The sequence below is a fragment of the Narcine bancroftii genome, chromosome 11, assembly GCF_036971445.1.
Source record: "Narcine bancroftii isolate sNarBan1 chromosome 11, sNarBan1.hap1, whole genome shotgun sequence".
Classification (NCBI taxonomy): domain Eukaryota; kingdom Metazoa; phylum Chordata; class Chondrichthyes; order Torpediniformes; family Narcinidae; genus Narcine; species Narcine bancroftii.
The window spans coordinates 39,569,151-39,585,177 of NC_091479.1; the positions used below are offsets into that span (position 1 = coordinate 39,569,151).

Consider the following 16,027-nt stretch of genomic DNA (forward strand, 5'->3'; position numbering starts at 1 on the left):
GATGACATTTACTGGGAGTGTTGTTCAAATAGGGCTCAAGGAACAGTAAAAAGACCATTTCCGTGCAGTGTACAGCATCTTTAACCACGTCCATCATCAAAATCAGGACTGCCAGGCTGGGGAATAGCTTCTTCCCACAGGCTGTGAGATGGATGAAAAGTATCCTGTAAGTGCGATAATCACCCCAAATATTTATGTATTTAGCGGCTACTTCGATAGAGCTACTAAAGCAACACACACACACACACACACACCACACACACACCAGGCTAGTCAACACAAGACTGCTTTATTCAGACTTTACAGGCTTCTTTAATTTACTGCATGTCCCGGGCTCCATGGGTCAAGGTGGAACATAATTATGAGTTTGCTGCCAATCCACAGGACCACAGGTTTAAATTAAGCCCTGAGAGTGTCCCACGCCTTTCAGCAGGAGAATCCATAGATCAATGTGCCATTCCTCAGCACACAGCACCACGCGTGGTCAGTCAATTAAATGAATGAGTTCCCAGCTGTCTGTCTTATGAATTCACGCACCTGCCAAAGAACCTTGCCCACTCGGCCCACAAGACAACTGCTACATCCCCCCCCCCCCCCAGAACCGTCACCAGAAACTAACCCGCTGTCTTGCTGACCATGGATCCGTTATTTTGCTGAAGGCAAAAACGAGTGGCTGGTGGTCTGTGAACACAGTGAAATGCCGACTCTCCAAAACAAATCAGAAGTGCCGTGTGCCTTGATACAATGCACGATATTTCATCTCCAATGGCCATCAATGTCGGCTAAAGAATGTGAGATGTTGGCAATGGCCCTCGATGTACTGTTTTGGAGGTATTGAAATTCGGAGAGATAATACCGGGAAATTCATTGAGCAGGACAGCGTAGGCATCTTTGTGCAGGGTCTGGACCCCGAGATGGGAAACTCTCCCTTTGCTGCAGACTAGTGGGTATGTTTGAAAAGTGGTAGCATGAACCAATTTCCTCCAATTCACGTCTACTAGCAAGTCATGGGACTTTAAAAAATTTGCACCCATAATGGGTTGTGCAATGGAAGCCAATACGCAATTCCAATGGAATGTCACACCTCCTATCCCAAACATGACCCGTCATGTGCCAAAGCAGGGAATTATCATCCCATTTGCTGTTTGAAGAGCCAGGTATTGTTATTGATGTGGTTTATATTTCAAAATAGGTTGGGTGGGAGCAAACGGACCTCAGCACTTGTGTCTACAAGAAACGTGTCGTCTTGAAGATAAAATAGGCCCGTTCTTGTACCAGCTGCCGAGGCCAATAATAGAAGCTGGTTTTTCGTTTCCTGCCTTTCTTCTGTAATAGGTACGTGGCAGGACACATTTATGGGCATTTTTCCCACAATGGCGATGGTAAAAACACCATTTTTGCCGCCCGTCAGCGTCTTCATCCTTCTTTGACTGAACTGCTCTTCGAGGGAGGCAGTGTGGGTAAAACTAAAATATAAGAAGGGTGAGGTTATTATTATAAGGGTATATTATAGGCCGCCAAATGGGAAGAGGGAACTAGAAGAGCAAATGTGCAAGGAAGTAGCTGAGATGCCCAATAGGAATAGGCTTGGGGAAAAAGAGACCCCCATTCAAAGTTGTCTCATATCGACCAATTTATTTTTTAAATGTAGATTATAAGATAGTAGCTAATAGACTTGCAAAGTATTTGACACGTTTAATACGTTGATCTAGCAGGTTTCATTAAGAATATATTTTCTTCTGAAAATATTGCTTGACTGTTGACGTTGTTTGAATCAATCAGTGATAGTGGTATTAGATGCGGAAAAAGCCTTTGATCAAGTTGAAAGGTACTTTTTATTTAAAATATTTGAAAGGTTTAAGTTTGGACCTTTTTTACCTTTTTTGGGTTAAAGCCTTGTATAAAAATCCTTTGGCGAGTATGGTGACGAATGGACAAATTTCAGATATGTTTAATTTAACACGCTCCACAAGGCAATGTTGTCCTTTGTCGACATTGGTGATAGAACCGGTAGCCCAGGCTAAAAGATAAAATGATAAAATTAGTGGGATTAAAATAAATGAAGAGGAATGTAAGATTCATTTGTTTGCAGATGATGTACCAATATATTTAACAAATCCTCAGCAATCATTATGACATCTGCAAACCTGTTTGGTACAATATGGAAAAATGTCTGCTTATAAGGTTAATTGGGATAAGAGGTACATATTATCAATTACAGAGGAAGATTATACTGCTGGTAAACAGATTACACAGCTTAGATGGACTAAGAAAATTAAATATTTATGGCTATTGTTTGATGCGTCTTATCAATATTTGTGTACGTTGAACTATGTTTTACTAAAGACAAAAATTAAAGCTGATTTAATTAAATGAAAAGGTCTTCCTCTGACATAAATGACACATGTGAATTGTGTTAAAATGAATATTTTTCCTTGTATTCATATCTTTTTCAATCAATTCTATGTTCACTTCCAAACATATTTTTTTAAAGAGTTATGCAGCAATCAGAATATTTTTATAGAAAAGTATATTGACTAGAGTATTATTGCAAACATTGACAGGAAAATATGCTTTCGAGACTACAATGGTCTCATTTTCAGAATTATTTATTAAACTATTAGTTAATTATCAGTTAAAATTTATTAATATGATGTTAGATGTTAATCAATCTCCTCGCTGGGCTAAAGAGGCATTTGCACAGATTTCTCATTCTATTATACATCAATGTATATTTTGATGGACTCCTCATCCTTTGCATTATTATAATGTGCCAGTATTATGACACTTAAGTGATATTTGGAATAAAAGAAATCAGGAAATAGGAACTGGAGATAAGGTTTCATTATAAATTCCATTATATCAGGATAAATTCATATCCTTCTTGATGAATAATCTCAATATTTAAAGATTTGCCATTTGAAAGGTATTCAAGTGTTTGCAGATTGTTTTGAAGATGGGATATTTCTTTCTTTTGATAGGCTTGAGGAAAATTTGAGGTACCATTAAATTCTTTCTTTGCATATTTTAAAGTATGTGCTCCAGTAGTGAAGAATTTTTGGCAGGAATTGAAGATGCCTAAGTTAACTAAATTTAAAAATGTAATTGTAAATGGGGCAGAAAGGGATTTATTTCAGAAATGTATTCTTTGTTGCAAGAGAAAATGGCTAAACTGGATTTAGATAAATCAAAGATTTAACCTTAAAATTATCTGAGGAAGGATGGACTACTATGTGTGAAGATAGTGTGACTAAATTTGGTGGACTATAATTTTCAACATCAGCTGTATTAAAAGCCGGAAAAGTTAAATAGATATGGATTTAGTCATTCAGATTTGTGTATTCATTGTGGGACTCAAATTGGTACTTTTTTTTTCAATTCTGTCTGGTTGTGTGATAAAGTAAGTCTTTTTGGAGAAAAAAATTAAAGAGTTTAAGGCGGATTTATGAGAGACTACTTTAATGTTAGATCCACTGCTTTTTTTAAATAGTGTATATTACAACTTTAACAATGGGTTTAAGAATGGATAAATCTCAAATTGAATTTATTCGGTTCACATTAGTATTGGCTAGTGAATGTATTGTTATTACGTGGATAAATTATGTGGATTTAAATATGAATCGTTGGCATAAAGAAAGCTTGTATTTGTTTGGAAAAGATAACATAATTTTCATAATAATTTTTTTTATGTGAAGACATGGTCTAAAATTTACAGTCTTTTGCCTCTCTTCCTTCTTAAAGAGTGGAGTAACATTTACAATTTCCCAGTGCAGACTTGGCAGACAAGGATAGATGGACTTTAAACATGAACATGGTGAGTAATTAGTGAAGCTATTCATTCAGATATACTCCTCACAACAAGGTAATTCCAAAACACACAAGTTATAGGGTTCCACATGAGAGGCGAGGCCAATAGCCGCAGTGATCAAGACAAAGCAGAATCATACACACCATTACTACCAAGATTTACATTAGTAACATATCAGAGTCAATGCGATACTTTAAGATGAGTTACAGCACAGTAACAGACCCTTTAGGCCCACAAGCCTGTGCCTCCCAATTCACCTTCAACCACCCCCCCATACTTTTTGAACAGTGGGAAAAATCCAGAGCCCCCCCCCCACCCAACGATGGAAGTGCTCAAAAGGCTGTTAGCCTGAAATACTTAGCCGTAATTCATGTAGTGCCCAGAGGCTCTGTGAGAACTCAAACCAATGCTGACTCGAACTGAACCCCTCAATCTGTTGTAATAGTGCCCAGAACACCAAAAAATGGAATCCAATGATCCATGAAAGCCCAAACAATTGTCTCTGCAGAGATGCCGATGATAGGAATTCCATCCTGCCACCTGGTTGTCCTGTCCTCAAACGTGATCAGATAAGTACATTGCCGAGATGACGGAAGTGGACCTTCCAAGCCACAAGGTGCACATGCTGGACATGGGAATCCAAAACAACAAATTCCCCCAGCTTGAATTTCATGTGCCTGGAGACTTTCGGGCGTTGATCCAGCAAGTGAGTCCTTGCCCATAATCCAACATTCTGTTTAACATGAAGCCAGGTAAGATGTTCCTTAACCAGTTTGATTGATGCTCTTCTACCAGGAAGAGATAGATTGTGAAGAGAAATCTCCTGCCTCATAGCCGCCCACACAAATGGCATAGTCCTTTCTGTTGGGGAAAAAAAATCACAGACCAACTCTTCACCCAATTCATCCAGGGTCACATCTTGAAGAAGGAGACTAGAGTTGATCTGGTTTCACAGGATGAACCATGGCAGTGAAATCAATGGCAGTAGTTGAATGTAATGTCACACCTGGATAGGGCACCAGCCACAGCATTCGCCTTTACTCAGATGTGTTGTGTGTCCAATGAAAATTGTAGGATGAAGTCCAAGTGCTGAATCTCTCTGGGCAAGTGGAGATGTGTGCTTCTACTTGCAGTATGCAAAAGAGGCTGGTGGTCTGTACAAATGGTCAAAGGATGACCTTCCAATAAAAAGTTGAAATATTGATTTGGAGATTGGGATTCATGAGGGAATTACAAATAAACTTATTTCCAAATTGTATCTTCTACTTCAAGAGGTATCTCCAAATCCAGACTTGAATAAATAAAAAGATGGAAATTGGATTTGACAACTGAAATTGACCCATTTTGCTGGTCTGACATTTGTTGGGACAGTAATTAATGTTTTCAATAGATAAGTTAATTATAAACTTATTCATCGATTATACTTAATGCCACATCAATTAATTTATTCCAAATTTTTCAAATTTATGTTTTAGATGTGGCACAGAAATTGGTACGTTTATAGATTCTCTCTGGTTATGTCTCAAGGTGACATCATTTTGGAAAGATGTGAGCAATTTTTTGGAACAAATTATAATCATGTTTCCCATCAACACCTGAGCTTTTACTTTTGGGAAATGTAAATGATTTAGAAGCCTAATTCAAGTTCTCAAAATACCAATTAAGTATTTTTTAAAGTCACATTTGCAGTGGCCAGGAGTTGAAAAGCAAATCCATGGAAATCTGAATCCCATCTTAAAATTGATTGTGGGGAAATGCAAAATTGTATTCCCTTAGCAAAATTGATGTTTTATATTAGAAATGGTTATGATACATACATCAAAATATGCAAACCATATTTAGATATGTGTTTTGATATCTAATGTTTTCACTTCCCCACCCCACCACCACTTTTCTTTAATCTTAATGGTTGAACCTTATCATGTTGGTTTAATTCTACTATATCAAATTTCCGGCCTTTCCTTTTGGGAGGGAATAGTTATCACAGGAGCTTTGCACCTAGATCTGTATTTTTTTCTTTTATACTTTTTCTCTCTTCTCACTTTTATGTACAGTACAACCATTTATTTTTTATTCTATTTTGATCATTGAACGTATCATTTGGATATGATTCTATTATTATATTGAACTGTATACAAAACTATAAATATATATTTTTTAAAACAGAAACGTTTCACTGCGAGATAGATAGCTAAGAGTTCTTGCCCACATGTACTATACTTTGCCTGAGCCGGTGACCGCTTGGCTGGAAAAAAAGCATCTCCCAAAGATAATGTCTTTTTGAAGCAGACATCATATCCTTTGAGTTGTTCAGCAAGAGGTCATAGAGATGCTGCGACATTCACCAGGGAACAGTAATAAAAATTCCTCATACCTAAAACCATCACAACTGGCCAAATGTAATGGGGGAGGAAATTCTCAATTTCATGCACTTTCCATTCATCCGGCAAAATACCATGTGGCATAACTCGAGCTCCCAAAAATACAAGATCAGAAACACCAGAAACACTTTCCTGGGATTGATCACGATGCCACATTCCTCAAGCCTCGGAAACAATGAGATAAGGTGGCTCTTGTGCTCCTCTTCATCCACACTTACAACCAGAATCTCCTCGATCAACACAAGCACCAAAAAAACCCAAGGCCAGTGAGTTCATGGTCCATGAACCACTGGAATGTCTGAGCTGCATTCCATAGACCGAATGGTATTCTCAGAAATTCAAACATGCCGAACGGAACCATCACTGCTGTCTTCGTGACATCCGAAGACTCAAATGGAATCTAATAGTAAGCACTTTCTAGATCTATTTTGGCAAATGCACATTTGCCAAGGAGGTTTGCTGAGAAGTCTTCTAAATTTGGAATATTGTTTCAGTCAGGCACGGTGGAATTGTTCAGGGGACGATCATCTCTGCAAGGCCGCCAATCCCTAGTATTTTTCAGAACCATATGCAACCGTGAAGCCCAGCAGCTGTCAGATCTGTGGGCTACGCCCAACTCTTGCCAATCCAATCTTGCAATTTTAAGATAATCTGGGGGTTTTACGAGCCTGCGTCTCAGACCCTGCCTTTATATGGTGGCTTATTGCATGTCCGTACACTATTACAATGGGATCACGAATCACTTGAGCAAGGCTCGGAAAGGGCAGGAGTCAGGTTGAAGGCTTGTCAGGCAGCAGATGGCATTGGAAGGACAACAAATGCAGCTCACTTGCATTCGAGAGCTGCAGTCCACACAACGTTTTTTCAAATACATCACTGAAAGATGTGACAAGAAATCCACTCCCAAAATGGAATTTGCCACATTTACAACTGAAAACACACCCAAAATGATTGCAAGACTGATATGAAATGTGAGTGACCTCTGGCCATGTATGATTAAGAGAATTATTTGTAGCTGAAAGAACACATGACATATTAGAAAGTCCATGTTCTTCAGGGGTTGGTGGGACCGGCACTGATCCAAAGTGACAGACAGGTTTGGAATTTTACAGAGATATGCCAAACTAATAACCTACTCTAACAACTGCCGAGTATTTTTCCATTTTCCCAGTTGCCTTCAATAATCTCTCTCAAATGAGAACAAGCTTCCAAGACAAAGGAACAGACCAGGCCACCAAGCCCATTGAGTCTGCTCCGTAAACACTAAGCTACTCGACACTCCTTCCAATTTCTAGACTTTTCCATATATCCCTTCATGCTCTCACTACGAGATACTTGTCTATTTCTTGTTTAAATACTCCCAGTGAACTGTCTTCCACTGCTGTAACAGGCAGTGAGTTCCACAGATCCATGACCCTCTGGTTAAAGAAGTTACTCCCAATCTCTATTTTATATGGATAACCTCTCATTTTCTTATCCTCGATTCACCTACCAAGGGAAACATCTTACCCGCATCCACCCTATCTAAACCTTTCAAAATACAAAATGCCTCCTTGAGATTTCTTCTTTAATTTCCTGTACTCCAATGAATACAACCCAAGAGCTGTCACACACTCCTCGTACGTTATCCTTTGCATTCTGGGAATCATCCTAGTCATTCTCCTCTGCACCCTCTCCAACAACATCACATCCTTTCTCAGATAGGGGGCCCAAAACTGCACCTGGTACTCGAAATGAGCTCTCACCAGTGCCCCATAGAGCCTCATTAACACCTCTTTACTCTTGTACACCATACCTCTTGAAATGAATGCCAACATAGCATTCACTTTCTTCATGACCAATTTCACCTGGTCATTAACTTTTAGTTTTCCTTGCACAAGGACAGCCAGGTCCCTTTGCACATCCAAGATCTGAATTTTCATCCCATCCAAATAGTATGCTTCCTGTTTATTTCCACTGCCAAAATGTACAACTGTACATTTCTCGGTGTTAAATCTCATCTGCCATCATTTTGCCCAGTTTCCTAATCTGTTTATACCCTTCTGCATCTTTACGGTTTCTACACTTCCCACTCTGTCCCCTATCTTGGTGACCTCCGCAAATTTGGCCACAAAACCATTTAAACCACAATCTAAATCATTAATTTCTTTTTCCTTGGAATATATCTATCCTGCATTCCTTTTATTACGGCCACATGCCATTCCAGAATCGATCATTACTGAACCTGAACATGTTTATTGTGATGAACATCTTCTAATAAATGTTCTGGGTTTAATCTTTTAAAATCTTGTTGTGGTTCCTCTTCATCCCCTCTTTGGAAGCTGAATTCACAAAATTTTCCAAATATTTTTTCAGCAATAATTCTGTGGTACAGAGGATTACTCATCTTTCCTAGAGGTTAAAAGTTCCATTTTGATTTTCTTGTCTCAACTGAACATTGTACAAGGTGAAGGCTGATTAAAATGGATTCAGTGATGATGGCCTTCAAACTTTGCATTATTGCTGTGGCTACACATCTTGAATGATAAAATGGTGTTTCTACTGGGAATTAACTCATGGAAATGTTCTAAATACATTCATTGGAGTTAGGCTTCTGTGACAAGTTTACTGCCCATCGGCAACTATCCTTGAAAAGAGATGAATCATCACCCAACAGAGCAGCCCAGGAATAGGCCATTTGGTGAACAATATCTGTGGTGACCATGATGCTCATTTAAATTAATCCCATCTGTCAGCACATGGTCCAAACACATCACCCATTCCCTCTTGTTCATGTGCCCAACCAAATGCCTCTTAAATCGTGGTGATTTCACCATTATCTTGGCAGCGTGTGCCAAACCCCCAACGCACTGTGCAAAACCCTGTCTCACTTCTCTCCTTTTCCTCTCTCATGTTCAATATAGGTATTGTAGTATTTTTACATCTCCCACAGGGGTGGGGGAAGAAGAAATCTACCTTCTCCAGGACTAAAATAATTGGATAAATTTCAACCAGGTCATCTCTCAGCCTCAAATACTCCAAATTTGTCCAACCTCTCCTTAGACCCAATGCTCTAAACCAAGCAACCCCCTGATAAACTCCTTTTGTCATGCAGCAACTAGAAATGCAGAAAACACTCGAAATGTGGCCTAACCACATTTATACTTCATGCCCTGCTCAATGAAGAATACTTTCTTTAACACCCTCCACTTGTGTTGCCTCTTTCAAGGAGCTCGCGCTTGGACCCCAAGATCCCTCTTTGCAACAGTATGACAAGTTCTCTCAAAGTGCAAGACACTTGTCCAGATTAAACTTCATCTGCCATTTCTCTGCCCACATTCATAAGTCATCTGGTTTGGAAGAGAGAATACAAGGGGAACTGGGTGAATCAACAGGAGTGAGAGTGAAACCTGGGGAGGGGAAGGGTGGTGGGCAGGGGTGGTGGGAAGGGTGGTGACCTAGGACAGGGAGGAATGTGTGGAGAGAGATTAGCAAACCAGAATGACAGGATGAAAGCAGTCCCTGGTAAAAGCAGAAAGGGGGAGGGGAAGATGTGACTCCAGCGTGTCGTAGGTGGCAGAAATGATAAAGTGACTGGGGATTGCATGTGGTAATTAGGAGTCCGTAATTATTTGAAAGATATTACTGCAAAATATATCAACAATGAGTAGGAAAGTAGCTTCAGTCTATTCTCCCTCTCAGAAAGAATTAGTTATAAACAAAACAATCTTTCAGCACAGCCAGGGGCAAAAGGGCTCTTAATTTAGTCTTACAATCAACAGACTTTGAAGTTACCCACCGTAAATGACTCAAAATTCAATTCTCAATTCACTGGTGGAAGTATAAGAGCCAGTGGCTTGCCTAATCAGATTAGCCTTATTCTGAGCATCCATATCGACTTCCACGCCATCAAATGCAACCCCAGTTGTTGATCCCCAATATTTTCTATCCTTACCCACTTTGCGACCACACCTACCTGAAACTGGAACAAACAACAACTAATTTTTCCATGTATAAATCATATGCAAAATAATTTACCCACATTTTCACATCACTGTAGCCACTGAGAGATAACTTCTGCCCATCAGGAAACTGCACCAGCCACTACAGGGTGCTATTTACCTTGGTGTTACTGACTCTTTTCCAGTGTTACTTTCAATCATAATGACATACTCAACATGCACAATATTTCTTTTCTTACTGACCAGAACTATAAAGCATTGAGTAAAAATGAGAAAAGCTCAAGTCAACCAGGAGATACAAACTCCTGACCGCAATGTTGAGGTGCACATTTGCTACATTATTGAAGTCTCACACAGCTTACAACAGATATTCAAAGTCAAGCAATAACAGAAATAACAGAATATTACAGCACGGTACAAGCCCTTTGGCCCACGATGTTGTGTTGATCTAGATATTCCTAACAAAAGAATAATACACTGTAGCAGCTACTATGGTAGATGCTACTTCTTTTCTTTTGCTTGGCTTTGCGGACGAAGATTTATGGAGGGGGTAAAAAGTCCACGTCAGCTGCAGGCTCGTTTGTGGCTGACAAGTCCGATGCGGGACAGGCAGACACGGTTGCAGCGGCTGCAGGGGAAAATTGGTTGGTTGGGGTTGGGTGTTAGGTTTTTCCTCCTTTGCCTTTTGTCAGTGAGATGGGCTCTGCGGTCTTCTTCAAAGGAGGTTGCTGCCCGTCAAACTGTGAGGCGCCAAGATGCACGGTTTGAGGCGATATCAGCCCACTGGCGGTGGTCAATGTGGCAGGCACCAAGAGATTTCTTTAGGCAGTCCTTGTACCTTTTCTTTGGTGCTCCTCTGTCACGGTGGCCAGTGGAGAGCTCGCCATATAACACGATCTTGGGAAGGTCCCAAGAAGGTAGATGCTACTAAATAAAGGCAAACACATACAAAGGTAGTCAACTCAATACTGCTTTATTGCAGACATACACAGACCTTTTGTTCCCTGCCTGTAAATTAGCTCGTTAGTGAATACCTGCCGGTCCACAGGATCAGCAGGTTAAGGCTACGAGCCATGAGTGCCCCACGCCTTTAGGCAGGGGCCTTCATCTGATCCACTCACTGTACTTTGCCTCCCAGCACTGTTAGCCCACGATGTGTGAGATAAATCTGTGCACTGACGGTGGCAGTTCGTAATACCGTACTGTGCGCCCGCTTCAACCCTGTTTTTATTTCACCCATGTATGCCTGTCGAAGAGTCTCTTAAATGCTCTTTATGTTATTGTAATGGATAAATATATTTGGAGAAGTTGGTAATATTTGGGATTTTGGTAAGATTGAGTGTAGGTTACATAAATACACACACACATTTTAAAACAGATCTTATTTGAAAGACTGAAGAAATATTGAAGATCTCTGGAGAATGTTATTCACATTCACAAGTAGGTGTTTATCGAACTGATGTCATAAAATGAATGACCATTGTTTGGAAATGGAGCCGGATGACTTAAAGTACCTTTCTGCGGGGTGCTTTGAGGAAAATCACTCCTGGGTTTTGTTTATATAGCAGCTTGAGCAGAAGAAATTAGTTCTGTTGTGAGCAATGAACTCTGTGGTAGCGAGAAGAAAGAAGTTACCATCTGGAAAACCCTGACGGGGCAAGTTTCATCAGCGAGACATTGAGGTGAATAATGGTGGTACCTCAGTTTTGGAAATCCTGGAACAACAAATCTCTCTCTAAAAACCCTACAAGAACCGTCCTGATTGGTAAACATTTACCTTTCAAGCACCAAAACCTGGTGAAGTTTGTACATGTTCAATTCTGTGCACAGCAGAAGATTTCCATGCATCCAGAGAACTTGGAAGAAGGAGAAGTGAGATTGAAATGTGAACCAAAGAACTTTTCTTAAATTTATACACATTACAAACATGTGCACTAAGAATTAGAAGGGGGTTAATTTGGGTTAGTTAAGTATAGAGTTAAATTAAAATTTCATTCTATTTTCATGTTTAAATTTGATTAAAAATAACTTGTTTTAAAAACCACTTGTCTGGGTGAATGTCTATTGCTACTGGTTTTGGGATCCTTTGGGCTCGAAACAATATCTGCTTGGGTAATGACATTGGGCCTGTTTAAAATAGGAAATGGCTTCTACCAGCAGGAGTTTCTATTTGAGGGAAATATTGATAGGTGGCTGGTCACATACGTTTCCCAAAAATTAATACCCTCTCCCTCCCTAAACCACATTCAGCCCCATGACATCTTTCTACGTTGCATTACTGGCACCACCAAGGACCTGATCCATTTCCCATCTCTCCTTGCAATGCCAATATGGCAGCTGCCATTAAGAACTGACAAATCACATTTTAATTCAGCAAGCAAGATGAAAATCATCCTGACGTCCTGCTTAAAAACAAGGGTCAACAAACCTTCCTAATTTTGTCACTTCATTTTTATTTGGATTCCCATGGGGCATTAGTAAAAAATGTCCCATCCATTGGCTCACCAAATTATGAGTAAAATCATGATCCCTGTTCATGAAAACCCATAACATTCAATGTTACACAGATAATCTAGGAAGAATTCTGTAATAAAGTTGAATGAAACATTGAAAGAATTTCCCCCTTATAAACGCTGAGATTATGGTGCGCCAAGAGACCAGGTGAGCAAAAAGAGGTCAAATCACTGCCACACTCGGATAGTCCAAGATGGCACGGACTCCCCTTCACTGATGAGAAGGAGCCCACTCCTAGCACCATGTATGGGCTGAGGAGCCCTACACTTCCACGTAGCGGCAGCCAGCTGGAGAGTGACAACACGACACAATGACATAAAGCTGGAAGTCGGGAAGTACGTCACCAGAAGTGGGTGGGCCAGCGAGCACACATGGGGAGTTTAAAACAGTATGTGGTAGCACTTCCACAGCGGATGCTACAAGGTGATAACTTCTTACTTGCTGCAACCAAACAGGTCTGCAAGATACACCAACCTAAATAGAAAACATGACCAGAAATTCAAGAGATCATAAATTCAAAAGGATTGGTGAAATATAACCATATAACTATTTACAGAGCGGAAACAGGCCATGTTGGCCTTTCGAGTCCGCACTTGTTCACTGATTTTGTGCACCCTCTTCAGGCATTGGTCCTGGTAGATCTTCATTCAATAACGATGGACGAATTCCTTCTTCAGCTCCCTGAGCAGCGCTCTCTCTTACTCTGTATTGTTAACACCAAAGTCCCTATATTTTTCAAGGCATTCGGACGTAACTGAGAAACATGACATTTTAGACACATGGTACGTCAGGATCAGAAGGGTTGGAGCATTATTGTTCAGGTGACACAACTTTAAAAAATAACATCTAACTTTATGAAGAATGTGATGCTACAACAGGAAAAAGGAATGGAATCAGACACATTCTATGAGCATTGGGAAGCAAAGAACATTGGATTGGTTTTCCATCCCTTCCTAAGCGACTCAATGACCCCGACAGGTCCTCCCCGACCTGCGACCGTAGTACCACGTCGGGGGAGGGTGGGTCCACGATGGTCGCAAGTCAAGGTTTTGACCGCGTGCGAGGAGATCTGAAGTCTTAGAGCCTATTTTTAAAATCAAATGATTTGACAAATGAGAACAGAGACACAGGACACGTCAAACCCAAAATGTGTGGATTGACTTTGTGACTCAGTGTCTGGGGGTCCATGGGCTGGGGGCAGCCATCTTAATTTCAGTGCACATGCGCGAGTCCTCGGTTGGTCCTTGCGCAAAAGGTTCACTCATTGGCCGTCCGTTGGCACATGCGTATCAGCCGCACATGGTCGAACTGAACACCAAGTCGCGAACCCACCACGCATGCGCCAATCTCCTTCTTACCCCCTTGCCCACCCCCTCCCTCTGGGCAGCTCCCAGCCTCGCCCTGTCGGCACCATCAGGCCCTGCACCGACGCCTCGGCTCTGGGGCCTGGCGGGCTGCAGGACCGTGTGGCTGAGGAAGGTCCCGACGCCGCCACTAACTTCTTCCATTTTGCGCTCGCGGCGACGCGACAGACTCCGATCAGGCGATGCTGCCGCCAACGTCCCGCCTCCTCACAGCAAGAGCCAATCAACCCGCGAACCCGCCCATCAATCCAACCTGACTCAGCGTCCAATCCAATAGCAGCCTCACCGAATCAACCCATTGGCTCGCACAATTGATGCAACCAATCAGCGAGCGAGCGAACACACAGACGCACCCAATCAGCATCGCAAGACAGAAAGCAGAGCCAGAGGAAGGAGCAGCAAACCATTTGGCCCATCAACTTACAACTACCCCAACAACTCAATCAAATCCTTGGGAAACACGGGATCACTTTGTCCTGGCTCCAAGATTCCTCTGATCTCAAGGAATACATTGTACCCCAACTGCAAGGGAGACTATTTATTATCAATCTTTTCCTTCATATTTATTACCACTTACAATTTAATGCCTGTTACTTTTTTCAAAGTATCTGCATCTAAGTTTGATGCATATTATCCCGCTACGAATGGATATGGCAATAAACTCATCACAAGTCCATGGATCCCAATTTCAAATGAACCTTCAACAGGGAAGAGAATTCCAATGATATTACATTTTCATTGAAGACATTTCTTCAAGTCCAAGCAGCCGATCGGTTATTGGGAAATTGTGACACTTGGTGTTCGGCTTCTTTGCATTATCCTCTCTCGATCCAAGCTACCGTGTCCTCTCATAATGTTGTCAGGTCATCTCCCTCGTTCCCAACGACAAAGAGATCCATATTCAAACTTTCCTCCTATCACCCGCTTAAAACAAACCAGAAACAAGTCTGACGATCTTTGCTGCACTTCTCACGCTTTAGGTAAGGAAACCATACATGTGACTCCCGATGTAAATGAGGAAGACCATTTGATGTTTAATTGGAGCATGCGCGCTACTGTGAAGGGTGGAAAGAAGGACACACACTCAAGAAATCAAAGTCAAAGACTCCTTTATTACACTGGCAGCTCTACTTCTATTCTCTCCCCGCTACTGTCAACTAGAGTGTTGTCACATCCGTGTCGGCCTCCAATTGGTCAGTGTTCCCATCCTTGTTGATTCCTGCTGTGTGGGTTCGCCCCTGGGACGAACGTTGTTGGTCCCCATTGACTCTGCGTGGTCACCACATTCATCGGCCATCTTGTGTACAGGGTGGCATCCCAGTTAACATGATCCCCCACCACCCCAGAACCAGTGATTGGAGCACTGTTCGCTGCTTTTGGTCACCTATATCTGCATTGTTGGGGCTGAGTGGAGACCAGTTTGCTAATGTCCAGATGTGGTGGCTTGAGGTGTTCAATGGTGAAAGTCTTCACAGTTACCGTGAAGTGTGGAATGAACGATACACACCCAAGAAGTCAAAGTCGAAGAATGGTTTGTTGAACAGGAATCTCTTGTATACCCTCCCGCTGCTGACGACAGGACTTAAGAGACGGCAGCACTGGCCTAGGATTGGTGGGTGTTCCCGCCATTGCTCATTGCTTCCCGCTGTGCAGGATGTCACCTGGGATGAAGTTTGTTGGTTCCCGCGTGATCTTCGCAGTCACCGGGTTCGTCAGGCATCTTGTGTACTGGGTTGCGTCCCGGTTAGCGGGAGGCAACAACCATATATTATGGAAGAATGTGGAGCCCATATTTACAAAGGGTGGGTGTGAATATTCCCTTTCTCCTTTAGGCCTCAGTTTATGAAAAGGGACAATAAAGTAATCAATGCTCCCGTTGGTGGTCCCTTGTACTCATTTTTCTTCTTTTCCTTTTAGCAAGGGGATGGAGGGGGCAATGGGGGTGGTCTATGGGGAGATTTCTTTCTTCTTTCTTTTAACTATGCCACATGTATTTGTATTTGATTTGTTTCATTATTA

The 16,027-nt window shown here is 41.5% G+C and overlaps 1 protein-coding gene across 1 annotated transcript in view; it reads right to left on the reverse strand.

Annotated features, from left to right (window-relative positions):
• Nucleotides 1-608: 608 nt before the first annotated feature.
• LOC138745206 (uncharacterized) overlaps nucleotides 609-16,027 on the reverse strand; it is a 76,723-nt gene continuing 61,304 nt past the window's right edge. The window contains exons 4-5 of the mRNA XM_069902267.1: nucleotides 1,879-2,020; nucleotides 609-1,466 (exon numbers count right to left, since the gene is read on the reverse strand). Of these exons, the coding sequence (XP_069758368.1) occupies nucleotides 1,184-1,466; nucleotides 1,879-2,020 (425 nt within the window). The 3' untranslated portion in view covers nucleotides 609-1,183. The remainder of the gene's footprint in view (nucleotides 1,467-1,878; nucleotides 2,021-16,027) is intronic.